The sequence below is a fragment of the Schistosoma haematobium genome, chromosome ZW (assembly GCF_000699445.3).
Source record: "Schistosoma haematobium chromosome ZW, whole genome shotgun sequence".
NCBI lineage: Eukaryota > Metazoa > Platyhelminthes > Trematoda > Strigeidida > Schistosomatidae > Schistosoma > Schistosoma haematobium.
Genome location: NC_067195.1, coordinates 85027917 through 85041552, shown reverse-complemented (window position 1 = coordinate 85041552; position 13636 = coordinate 85027917). Strand labels below are relative to the sequence as shown.

Here is a 13636-nt window from a genome sequence, read left to right as displayed (position 1 = left end):
TTTGTGTCTATTATATTTGCAAAATTTCAGGCAAATATATTTTGAGTGAATGTTGATCACCCTGAGTGCCTACACCAGTCCTGAAGTTATAACTTAGTAGGTTATTGTACTACTGTGGGGTTTATGCCGACTATCATTTATTCAGTATTAGGTAATCTGTCCCACTAGAAACCTACTGGGTATAGCAAAGACGGAAATTCTAACACTCCCAATTCACCAGAGACTAGCTGATAAATATCTGTTACTCGGACCTATACTGTGTGCAACTCTAGGGGTGTCCATTTTCTTTAGTTTGGTTTCTCGAGGAGTTACACCTAAGAACAAGTTTGAAATGTCTAAATGATAATGTGCTCCTATGCTCACTGGGTATCTGTGGCCATTTGAGTCCTAAAGGTATATTCGATGAGGAACTACGACGAAATAATTTTTACGTAGTTTTACCAAAAAAACTTAAGTAGAGAACCAGCAAACGTCAGAAATAGGTTCTGGGTTGGCTTTCTGATATGTAAGCACTGTGACGCAGTATCGAAAGCCTTTGTTAAATTGTGAGTGTCCGTACTACATCGTCATGATTCCATTTTATGGTAATTCTCAATCTTTTGTATTGAAGAATTGCGATTGATGTATTATTACCTTACAGAATGACCAGTGCTAGTACGATAAGGTGTCAGAAGATTCCTTCGAACGGAAATTAGTTGACTCTCTTATCACATTTGCTCTAGTGCAACGTGTGAGTAAAGCAACCAGGTACAATCTGGACTCCTAATCAACCTTACTAGATCTTATATTGACACATTATGGGGATAACGCCACAAACCTCTATTAAATGCTACCACTAGGTTGAAGTAACCATGCAGTCCTAGTCTTTGGTTTTCATATCTCTTTTAACAATAAGAATATGTCAACCGAAGTCAGGCCAAACGTCTGGAAAGCAAATGTACAAGATATTATACACTCAGCATCTTCAGTAGATCGAATAAGAGAACCATAATCTCTATTTAAAACAGCTTCAAAAGTATATTGAAATTTCTGCACAATGAATATGTAGCGTGGGAGTCGAGTTGAGATTAACTATGAACACCGCTACCAAGAAACACGTGCCAAATAAATCAGAAGGCGTAAGTTGAACGTAACCAAAGAAACCCATAAAATCTCCGAGAAGCCAAATATCAGAAGGCAAGTAATGGACCAAGTCGAGTTATATTTGCTGGCGATCTCGTGGCATCGAAAGGATACCGAGATCGTGCCAGGATACAAACTTGGTTACAGAACGTAACCGAATTCGCGGGCAAGGTAAAAACGGTAATCCCTTTCAAATCTGTCCGCCGTTTCGTTTCAACGACCTTGAACGCGCTGACTGGAAGCGGGCATTCCGTATTTCAATTGCCGTGTGTGTGTTGGGTCCTATGAGTATTAAATGTTTCCATATATAAGTCATCTTTTGATGCATAATAAACACTAAATAACTGCTAAGAGCATTAACTGAGTATTTTCTGTTTTGTAGTGCACACTTTAGCTCTGTTATTCCTTCGAAACTTGATCTGTGGTCCTAAGTGCTGTAGTGAAAGTCAACAGCTATATATAATTTGTTGATAAGGTCCAGAAAACAACGTAAGAAAGATAAAATAACGTAAAAGGTTATAGATGCGCATAGTTTTTGTGAGTTAAGACGAAATGTCAACTGAAGGGTAAGTCCTAAATATTTGTTGTTCTTCCTTCAGTTAATTTTTTTCAAGGAATAACCTTTTTTTAATAACTATTGTATGTTGTCTCTAGTGCTTCATGCTCAAGTGAAATTTCAGTGAACGTAAGCGACGCGTTCCAACGTATTATGCTGAATAAGAGATTCGGAAGCTGGATTGAATTAGATAATGCGCTAAAGGATTTCCATAAAGTATGATGGGATAAATCTATGTTTTCTCAGATGACCCATACACACTATGTTCACGCAGAAAGTAGATTGTTGAAGGATGTGAGATATAAACACTTGTTCGTAGTGTTTCGTTGCACGTTTGGTCGTAAACGTAAGTCAGAAGGTCTGAATGTGAATAAAAAACCGTGAGGACTCTAACTAATGTGTTACCTTTAAGGTCTAAATTTTTAAATTGCCAATCGATGTTTCGCGTAAGATTGGAGGGTCAACAATACGTTATAAAATCTTGTTGAACATGTTGACCCCATTCGCAAGATCCAAAGTGTTATAGGAACTTAAAAAAATGCGTTTCGTTAACTTAGAATATGAAAGCAGCGAGTGGTTGTTTATGCTTGACCGCGGACAACATTACGAAGTAGATGTAAGTATTTGTGAATGCAATTGTAGCACGTTTAATATGTGTCGATATCCGTGCCGCCATCTCCTGCTGGCATATATTAAAAGACGAAATCTAACAGGTAAGCTATTTAAATTATAAAATATAAACTGCATAGCTCATCAACTTCTTAGGTGTTGCTGCAGATGGAAATTAGACAATACGCACAATTTACAAAACAACACAGGAATTTCATTACGGAGACGGAGTAAAGAATATATACAACTTCAACAGCTCCAAAGAATGTGCAAACAACAAATTGTTGAGAAATATGGTGAACGCTTCGCGAATCAGGTGGTGAGAAAAGTCTACAATTTTTACTTAAGAATTATAAACAGCTAGACAGCAGGTTTACGATTAACAGTTCTTTGTGGCTTTATTTTATACCACTATTTATACAACTTGTAAACTTATCTTTCCACTTTAGTAGTCATGAAAAATCAATAAACTTTTTCTCATTTTTTATTTTCGTCTTCTTCATACTTTCATGGGGAGGTTTACCAATCGCTTTAACGAATAATTGTGTGTGAAAATTAAGAATTTGTACTACTGTATTAGTTACGAACTGTCGTTAGAACTTAGCGTTATATCGTTGTTCATTGTGAGGAATCAACGAGTCAAATAAAACAATAATGCGACTTCCACGTAAAACCTTACAGATTAAACAACCGCCTTACATATTTTCCGTTGTCAGATTACGTCCATTATCAAGTTAGTATTAGTATGGAACTAGACAATTTCATGCAGCTAGTTCCTTGATAAGATGGATTACGTAATCCTTAGACCACCCTTCCACTCACACTTCTTTGCTAAATTATGTTAACTCTTCAGATTGTCTTCACTTATCTTATTAGTTCTTAATTCACTGATTTATTCATTACATCTAGAATTATCACACAATTTATCTTGTATGCTTCTGAGCTTCACTCGACTATTACACCACCCATCCTTTATGTTCCCTTAAGTCTAACATCAAATGACCTTTGACCTGTTCAAGCATATACATATGTATAGTTATTATTGATAACCTAGGTCATTCCAATTCTTTGCTTTCTATTATCTTTCATACTATTTCTTCCCTCAATCTTAAATTATAATGCATATTCAGTTGCATGCAACTTATGAGAAACCACGAAATGTAATGCAGTCACATGATTCTGCGTCAATATTTGTTTTGGCTTTATTTAGACCATAATTATACAAAATTACAGGATTTATAATATAAAACACTGCGTATGGTTGTTATATTTATATTTAAATAATTCATTAGATGAATGAGCATAGCAGAAGGCAATATAAAACAGTTATCGTAAACTTGTAAACCGGTTTTCCACACGATCTTCCGTAATCCTAAATTCCATAAGCTTCATACTATTCTGAAAAACGACAAATCCGTTTTGAGACAAACAATTAAACTTTGTTCTCAGTATCATATTCAATAAGTTATTCAAATAGCAAGTAATAGACTGTGCCTATAAGTCTTTTATTAACAAGTAGTGACATTCATTCATAACTTCCTAAGTAACACAACAACTGTATTACCGAAACGGAGTGAAGAGTATATAATAACTCATTTGTGAACCCTATAACAGACACCTCACAAATCAGTATTAACTAAAAAACATGGTTGTGTCACCATTCTCACAAAAAACACCGATCGTTTTAATCATGAAGATTTTGTTCCTACTTGATGTGGTGTTATACACTATTACTGCAGACGTTCAGAAAGCCGCTGGACAACACTATAAACGTCAATTGTTACTCACATATTTTTTTTCTCAGATACGTTACATAATTATGTCACTTCAGTACAAAACAATGGTACCTCTAATGGATATAACTTTTTATGGCTAAATACAAACAAGTTATATAATATTCACAATTAGGTTAACGCTTGATTGCTTCTACTTACATTTTATAAACAACTACCGACATCCATGTTCACCGTCACCGCAATCAAGGAGGTGAACCATATGTAAAAGATTTTACGGTTCATTTTCATGAAAACTCAATCTGTGATGTATTTTTTGACCAGAAACACGGTGAACTTTACTTGCTTGAGTTTGTATTGTTACAAATAACTATATTAAGCTAACTTCAGATTTACTTACGTGGTGAGCAAGAAATACGTCAAACTGCCAATAAATTGGAATAAAAACTATGTTACAAGCACTAGCAATACAGAAATTGATGTGTCATGCAAAAAAGCCTGTTAATAGCTGATAAATAACGACACAAAAAATCCACGACAATATGTAACGTGTGCGCGAAAATCCGTGGCTTACCCGCCAGCCCGTGCCAATTCGCGCGAAGTTACAATCGGAGTGTAAGTATAAGAATGGAAGCACAAAATAGCTGTCATTAGCACAGTCAAACAAAAGCACGTTAAAACAAACACTGGTACAGTTGGTTATAATAATAATTGTTTTTATTAAACCAGTCGTGTTCTCGTGATAAATGTGAGTCACTACAAATACATTACCGCTTATTCCTTAAGCAACAATAAGAAGTTTGGGAAATTCTGTACTATGACTTGCACTTCTCTCGGTAAGAGAAGATGAAGACGCAAAGAATTTCGGTTACTTGGGACTGATGAAACAAATATCAATATCTGGAAGCTCAAAATAGTTTTCTCTTGATCTTCCGTAAGTTTATAAGGTTTGCGTAGTGCTTTACGAACTAATAATTCTTTCGTACTTGATTGATGCGGTAAAATTGAACACATCCAGTCAGTCAGAGGAACTACTGTTCGTTTCGCCATTGATGGTGACAAACTCTGCATTTCAGAGTTTATTGGATTGAGCTTTTCTAATGGCAGTATGCCTCTATCCATGGTTTCGGAAAGTGATGTCCATATTCAGAAGTGATTAAATACCTCCTTTGATTCATTTCATTACTCTAGTATTGACACACGCAGTATAGATTCATACCTCAGTCAAATTCTAACCTTGGTGTTGGTTGACGATTGTTTTGGGTTACAGAGATTCTCCGATTGTAGATATGCTGCTTTTGCTCTGTCGATCCTGCTCAGATATGTAAAGTCTTTTACATCTTCCAAATCTTCTCCGTCAAGTGTGGTTCGATTGTTGCATGCTGTGTTGTATCGGAGAATCTTGCTTTTCCCTTAGCATATGTTGATACCTGCTGCTGCTACACTAGTCGTATTCTCCTGCAATTAATGTTGCGTGTAAGATAGAAGAGCTCGATCGTCTGAGAAGTCTAGATCGTCCAACTGCATCCTAGATGTTCACTATATCCCATTCATCCCCCTAGATGTTGATGATGATCCGTTCGATCACAAGGAGAAGAGGAAGGGTGAGAGTAAGTAACCTTGCCCGACACCGGTCTTTACATCGAACGAGTCTGTCAATTGTCCTCCATGCACAATTTTGCACTTTAATCCATCATAGGAATTCTGTATGATCTTGACTAACTTATCAGCTACGCTGTAGTGTCTAAGAAGCCTGCATAGTGTTGTCCTGTCCACGTTCTCAAATGCTTTTGCGTAGTCAATGAATTTGATGCAGAGTGATGAACTCCATTCAATTGATTGTTCCACAATGATCCGTAGAGTTGCGATTCGGTCTGTACACGATCTATGTTTACGGAATCCTGACTGTTGGTCTCGAAGTTGGGCTTTCTACGGAGTCCTTCATTCTGTTTAACAATACTCTGTTGAAGACTTTTCCCGGTATTGAGAGAAGCATGATGCCTCTGTAGTTATCGCACCTGCTGATATCACATTTCTTTAGTATCTTGATCAGGTGTTCTTCTTTCCAATCTGTTGGTACTTGTTCTTTATCCCAAATGTAGCTGAAGAGTGGAGTATCATTGCATTTACTGCTTTCAGTGCCTCTGCTGGAATGTTGTCTGTTCCTGCTACTTTGCCACTCTTGATTTGTCTGATGACCATTCTGAATTCTTCAATTGTTGGTGGGCCAACATCGGTTGGGAGGTCCATGGGTGCTGCTTCGATGTGGGGTGGGTTCAGTGGGGCTGGTCGATTGAAGAGTTCTTTGAAGTGTTCTACCCACCTGCTTTGTTGCTCTTCAATGTTGGTGATTACCTCGCCTTCTTTGCTTTTCACTGGTCGTTCTGGTTTACGGTGATTTGCAGCGAGTTTATTTGTCGTGTCATACAGTTCTCTCATGTTTCCTTCTCTTGCAGCCTTTTCCACCGTCATTGCTAGATCTTCCGCATATTTGCGTTCGTTGGTTCTGATACTCCTCACCACTTGCTTCTTTACTTCTGTGTATTCAGCTTGTGCCTTGACTTTTTCTTCTCTTGTTCGGCTAGTATTGATTGTTGCCTTCTTGTTCCTTCTTTCTCGAATCTTATCCGGTGTATCAACAGTGATCCAATCCTAGTGATTGTGGTTCTTGTGGCCCAGAACCTCACAACATGTGGAGGTGATTGCCACTTTTAACCCTTTTTAGTTGCCCTCTACAGTAGTTCCCTCTCCACTGAGTAGATCGTTAAAGGCCTGGAATCTAATGCTGAGGACTATCTTGAATTTGTTGCGTTTGTCAGTTCTCACGTTTCCACCGTCCTCCTGAGCTTTTTGTTGATGTAGATATGGTCGATTTGGTTTTGCTCAGGGTGATCTTGAGTTTTATATGTTAAGTGGTTTAGAGTCATATGAGCCCCAAGGCAGATAATTACCAAGTTAAGCACTAAATTTTTCACTATAGTATGTACAACTTTGATGAGATCTAAACTTGTGAATTGAGTTCAGGCTGCGAGCTCTTATTTGAAAAACGACTCAATTATCTTGGAAAAGGTACAGAGGATGCAATTCCAGCACATAAAGAACGGCTTGAGAAGCTAAATCTTTTTGCCCTGTCTTATCGATGATTTTGATGTATAGAGTACTAAGAAATGATTTTGAACCTGATATATCCTCTTATTTTCTTCCTACCGAATCAGGATAAAACAGAGGACATACTAAGCATTTGCGAAAGCTGTAAAAGAATAGAGTAACAGCGGCATATTGGTTTTCAAACCAAGAACTCGTTACAGATCACTAACGTAGATTATCCTTGTCGGTTGAATCGGGGCCTACTCCAGTTAGGCCAAACGGCGGTTAGTGCCTAAAGTGAATTATTCTTTGTCGTATCCAGGTACTACGGTTGCTTTGATGACTGTACAGCACAAAGGATGAGATTAGGGAATATTTTAGCATGAGTAAGAACAAGGAACATAGTGAGACCACTGATACATTGGCCGATTCGTGATGTGTAGTTAACAGTTGCACGTTGGTTTTCCGTGATATTGACGGGTATCGGTGAGCTGTTGAACATCCAGTAACCCAAGTGCCTGATGTTTTGGATAAGGCCCGCTGACACTTACTGGTACCCGAGGAGTGGTGTCCACTCCTTAAATTTACTGATTTGAGAGGCCACACGCTTTCAGACGCTTGCTAGAAAAAAATAACACAACCCGTAAGCCTATTGTCATCCTCACACAAATTCCATTCTGACTACTCTTCTGAAATCGAAGTGGGAAACAACCCTCGAAGTGTTTCTATATTGTTTAGGATTATTTGCAGTATATGAAATTTATATGACCCTGAAGTCCAGGCGGTATATACATATGCAGATGGTGACCTTCAAATGAAAATTTTAGTCGATTATTATTATTAGGAGCGTTTAAACCTACTAAATTACCATGAATACTGTTTTGGAATGTTTTTGGAAGTTAAAAAATTCTTCATACGTATATCTAATGAATTCTTTATCTGACTTGTATTTTAGTTGTCTGATTATAATTTGGAAGAATTTGTGACTTTATTATACAATTTTATTAGTCGCCGACTCGGGACATTTGAAATTCCATTTAAGTAAATATAGTCAGAGTTTACTATTCTATTTTAGATACGTGACCTGCTTCAGGGACTTTCTATTATTTCAATTGGTGAACTATAAACATTCGCTCAATTTTCAGTGCTTAAAATCGAGTTCGGGATTTCCTGATCTTACTGTATTATACAAAATGATTTTCATACTTTCGTGTTTGGAAGTGGATGCTTTTTGTTTAGATTATACTCAGTGTGATGGCTACTACTCTCCATCATGTTATCTTTGCAGCTTACACATACTATCATCAACTGTGCAACTTATATGCAAGGAAATTATCAGTGGTAGGTTAAAAATCACGTCTAAGCCAAAAAACTGTACTAATGAAATATGTTTGTGTGATTAAATTTTTTATTATTGATTACAAGTTATCAAAGAATTAGACGAAGAAACAATGCGTCACACCAGTCAAATAAATTCATGTTTCTGCACATTAGTTTAGTGTTGAGATTATAAAGTAAAATATAACTTTAAATGCTGAGACTTTAAGGATGTGTAAATTCACTACATATAAAAACTATTTTGTTGTTTACGACATGTCGTATTGTCATTGTATACTAAAAATAGGCTACAGATCATGACTATCTATTGTTTTTTCACTTTTAATTTTCAAATACATTTGGAACGTTGTAGACATTGTTGGTAAAAATGCCTAAAGTTACTGTATTAAATCTGTTGTATAACCGATAAAATGCATCATGGGGATGGTCTTTAGTTTTGCTGTGTACATGTCTTTTTAATATGCTAAACGGAATGACAGTTAAATCATGCCTAATGATATGCTATGTCTTATTGTCAATCATTCTTGATTTCAATTTATTTATATGAACTTCCAACTGGTCCTTCGAATGTCGACACAAATGATCAGCAATAGTGTTTAGAATGATTTACGTATAATATTGATACAACAGTAACATATACTGACTGCACCTTATAGCATAGTGGGTATTATCACGAACTTTGTATTTCGTCTACTTCATAGTGAAATCAGTTCTTCAGGATGTAGAAATCAAACAATCTTGTCTGATAGAAATCTCTAAAGTCTGGTTCTTCTGAGCGCTTTTAACAACAATTTATAAATTCTCAAAGCTTTCTTCTCTACAAATAAGCATGAAACGTTTCGGATTTGTGATATGCCAACGATTTTCAAAGCCACTGGAAGAGTAGTAGTTCAGTACACTAACCACTTTGTATATATTGAACGTCTCTAAACACAGCCGAATTTCTTCTTCCCTTTTCGTAAACTTTAATCACTTCTGGCTGTTGGTTATTGATATCACCCTATCCATGATTCACTTGATATTGTTTTACTTGAATATTCCCATTGATGTTTTAGGACTGAAATTAATCAGTCTCTTATTGGCATATGTGCATACTGTGAGTACGCCTCGATATCGCCTTAATTTGCAAGCATTATAAGCAAAGATGGATAGTGTCTAGCAGTAGAATCCAGAACGCGCGTTTCGTCCTATTTGGGACTCGTCATCTGGATGTACCTGCATCTCAAAGTTGATGTTCACTGTGGGACTCGAACTCAGTACCGTTCGCTTCAAACGCGACCGCGTTATCCACTTAGCTACTGAGCTAAGCAATATCAAGGGAATTAAACTTCACCCCATTGCACAAGCAAGTGGCTATCAAGACTCAGATTTATTGTTTATGCATCCATCCCAACTTTTTCGACTTATTTCATTTTCTCTAAAAGGAATGTATCTTGAACTGTGAGACGAAATTTGGACTTTCAGCGTTTCCTTCATATTTAGACCACTAAAGGGAGATTATCCCTCCAGAAGTCACTTATTACTTATGCTTTGGTACAATTCGTCTAATTTGATACTGACATTGACAATTCTATTTTTCTTTGACAGCGTAATATAGCAAGATGAGGATGGTGCACATGTTTGCCATGTTCTTGTTTATAATTGACTAGCACTTTGGTGTCAGGTTTCAAAAATATTATTCTCGTAAGGAATATTATTCCCTAACAGCTCATTATGCATCACATCTATTCTCACCTAAAAGTTGTGTTGTTCAAATTTCTTTCCAGCAAACGTATTCTTTTTAAAATACGTAACTTAAAGTAATTGTATCTTGTTCTAGATTCACATAGACATCGAATTTTCTCGTCGAGCTGTGATTTCAGTAGGAAATATAATTGCAGGTGCTATAAGGACGCCTTAGATTTGAAAACCATCTGTAAATATGAAGAGAAAGGTAGTTCTTTTCAAGATGATGTCTCATATTCAGATTTTATTACGGATGCAAATTCTATAGATCAATTTCCTTTAAAAACTAGAAAGCGCCAGTATAAATCTGCAATCAAAAGAAATATTACCTCATCACATTTCAAAAAATCGATTGAAAGAGTCAATTTCAATAATATCTTTCCTGATTTTGAACAGTAAGTATATTTTCTTTGTGTTTACCGTCCATATATATTCCTCAAATGTGAATAAGATGCTTCTAATAGTTGAGACCATGAGTCAATTGAAGCTAGACCACCATTGAAAACCTGGAACCACTGAACGGCCAACTCGTTTTATTGTGGGACTCCTCAGCAGTGTGCATCCACCATCTCATCTCGCGAGATTCGAACCCAGGACCTATCAATCTCGCGCACGAGCGCGAAACCACTTGACCACTGAGCTAACCGGCACCCAACGGTGTTAATGTCGAACTTCAACCAATCCACGAAACTGAGCGACACATCCATCATTGTCATCAGTGAGTTACTATCTCACAACAGATCCAGTTGAACTCCACTGATCACTGCTTCTCACTAGAACTCCATGACTGATAGGTCCTGGGTTCGGATCTCGAGAGGCGTTGTTGGGGATGCGCACTGCTAAGAAGTCTTACAATAGGACGAAACGGCCGCCCAGTGCTTCCCGGTTTTCCATTTCGGTCTAGCTTCAATTGACTCATTATCTCAACTATTGGAATTACTACAATCTCCACAAAACCCCTTCTGATAAATAAGATGATTTTTCAAATTTGAACAAAGAGGAGTTTGAAATGTTCAGTATCGGTTGCACAACGCCTATCGTTTTTTGTTTCGTTTTCTACCAAACACTCGAAACGTATCAAGCAACGGATGCTTTCCAGTGATTATTTCTGCATAGATTTTTTTCTGCCCTGCTTTGTTTACCTTGAAAAATGTTATGCTTTATGAATGATAGGTTGTAATATTCCTAAGATTTAGAGTTAGGTACTGAATTTCTATTTTATTCTTATGTAGTTTGGTACATTATTGATACAATATAAATTAATCGCGTTATCGTAATGCTATCCTCCCTTTAATTCAAGATTAGATGTGACATGGCCGTGTTTGTATCTCTGCTATACGATTAGCTCTATTTTTTCCTCTAAATGGTTTAAACTTTACTCATGCCTTCTCTAACTTAGAGAAGTAGTCAGCGCTTTACGTCTAATGTTACTTAGAGTGTAATCTAGTGAGAACGAAGCGTTTAAATCTTAAGATACACATGTTATTGGTAACATACAACATCGTTCCAGGTTCCGGATGACGTAATCTTATTTCGTAAATTTTCAGTAATTAGTTACCTTTAAGGCGCATTAATTTACTCAGGTAAGTAAAAATTTGAAAGTTATTTTAATATTTTGTCGACACTTAATGGTATCCAATGATTTTTACTTGTAATTCAATTCAATAGTCTAAAGGTTAGAAGCTTATTATGAGGTCTGAATGTCACGAATTCAATCTGTGGTAGGTTTTTGGTTACTCATTTCCAAGGAGTGCTATGCTAGGACAAAGCAGATGTGCACTACTTTCAGTGGTTGTCTAACCAAAGTAAGTTTGTGATATGAAAATTTAAAATAAATATTTGTATTGTATTCAGTGTAATGATAGTTGCCTGCTTTAATAGTGATTATGTGTTATAAAATTGCGGTATGTGTAGAAACTTTTCATAGTTTATATTGAACCATTATGTTTTAATAAAAACCCATCGGAATGATTTATTCCATATCTTTTTTAGTGAAAATGACATATCACCTACTGAACATCATCTTTTTGATTGTTCAAAGTCTATATCAATTCCTCATCAACATGTTCTGTCTCCTAAGCATTCGAATTGTTCAAATATAGATGTGTTGAGGATTTATTTAACAAAGCATATGACTACTGAACTTCCTGAATTCTGCACATATCCTCATATACTGACTATTCTTTGTCAATATATCAATATGATCCAGTTTATCATACATATGAATGAAGAATATTCAATTCAATACAGTGATATATTAGCAACATTCAATATTAATATTTTAACAGAACTAGAAAATGTCATTATTTCGATTTATGAAAAGTTTATTAGGACTAAGTAAGTAAATTAAGTGATATTTTCTAACCTGGGGTTGTAACGATACCAATTACCAGTGATTCTTTGTAAAGTTTAGGATGTAAATGTTTTGTGTGTGTGTGGAGCGATGTCCTAGTGGTTAAAGTATTTGTCCTTCAATAACAGAGCTCTTGGTTCAAATTTGACTAATAGTTTTCTAGCTTCAGTAATCAAGTATTTTAACAACGGACTGTATTATCACTAACTAGTAACCAACTTCATGTTTGGTCTTATTACTATCATCGGTATTATTAGTATTAATATTAGTAGTGATATTACTATATCTTGGAGAGAACGAGAACAAGAATTCAAAAGGAATTAATGACGAATTTAACTGGAAAAATGTTTATGTATTTGTGTTTTATAAGATTAAGTAAAGAATATTACAAATATGTATTTAATATGGAAGAACATTTGATAACAATACGGTAGTAACAAAACCCTAATGACTTGGATATAAGCGATTGCTCAATATAAATACACTCTAATAATAAATAAGAATAAAGTAAACAAAACTCAGTTAGTTAAGATAAGATTACTGATTTAGAAGATAGTTATAAGTGGTAAGTAATGATATAATCTAGACCACCGTTGAAAACCTGGAAGCACTGGACGGCCGTTTCGTCCTAGTATGGGACCCCTCAGCAGTGCGCATCCACGACCCCGCACCACCCGGGGCTCGAACCCAGGACCTACTGGCTCCGCGCGCGAGCACTTAACCATTAGACCACTGAGCCGGCATCCAACGGTGTTAATGTCTAACTTCAACCAATCCACGAAGTTGCGCTACCGTACACCATTGTCTTCAGTGAGTTCCTATCTCACAACAGACCTGGTTGAACTCCACTGGTAACGACTTCTCACTAGAACTCCAGAAGTGTCTCCTGAAGTCAGTCACTAGTGAGCAGGTGATTATTATTATCAGAATGTGTTTTGTGGAGATTTTTAGAAATTTTCACAGATTGAACCAGGTCTGTTGTGAGATAGGAACTCACTGAACACAATGGTGTACGGTAGCGCAACTTCGTGGATTGGTTGAAGTTAGACATTAACACCGTTGGATGCCGGCTCAGTGGTCTAATGGTTAAGTGCCCGCGCGCGAAGCCAGTAG

At 36.5% G+C, this 13636-nt stretch overlaps 1 protein-coding gene across 1 annotated transcript in view; it reads left to right on the top strand.

The window, feature by feature from the left end:
• Positions 1-7976: 7976 nt before the first annotated feature.
• Positions 7977-13636, top strand: part of MS3_00010514 (uncharacterized protein) — a gene marked incomplete at its 5' end in the record, with an annotated part of 131838 nt that continues 126178 nt past the window's right edge. The window contains 6 exons of the mRNA XM_051218890.1: positions 7977-8024; positions 8063-8148; positions 8183-8448; positions 10265-10378; positions 10412-10565; positions 12163-12507. Of these exons, the coding sequence (XP_051072719.1) occupies positions 7977-8024; positions 8063-8148; positions 8183-8448; positions 10265-10378; positions 10412-10565; positions 12163-12507 (1013 nt within the window). The remainder of the gene's footprint in view (positions 8025-8062; positions 8149-8182; positions 8449-10264; positions 10379-10411; positions 10566-12162; positions 12508-13636) is intronic.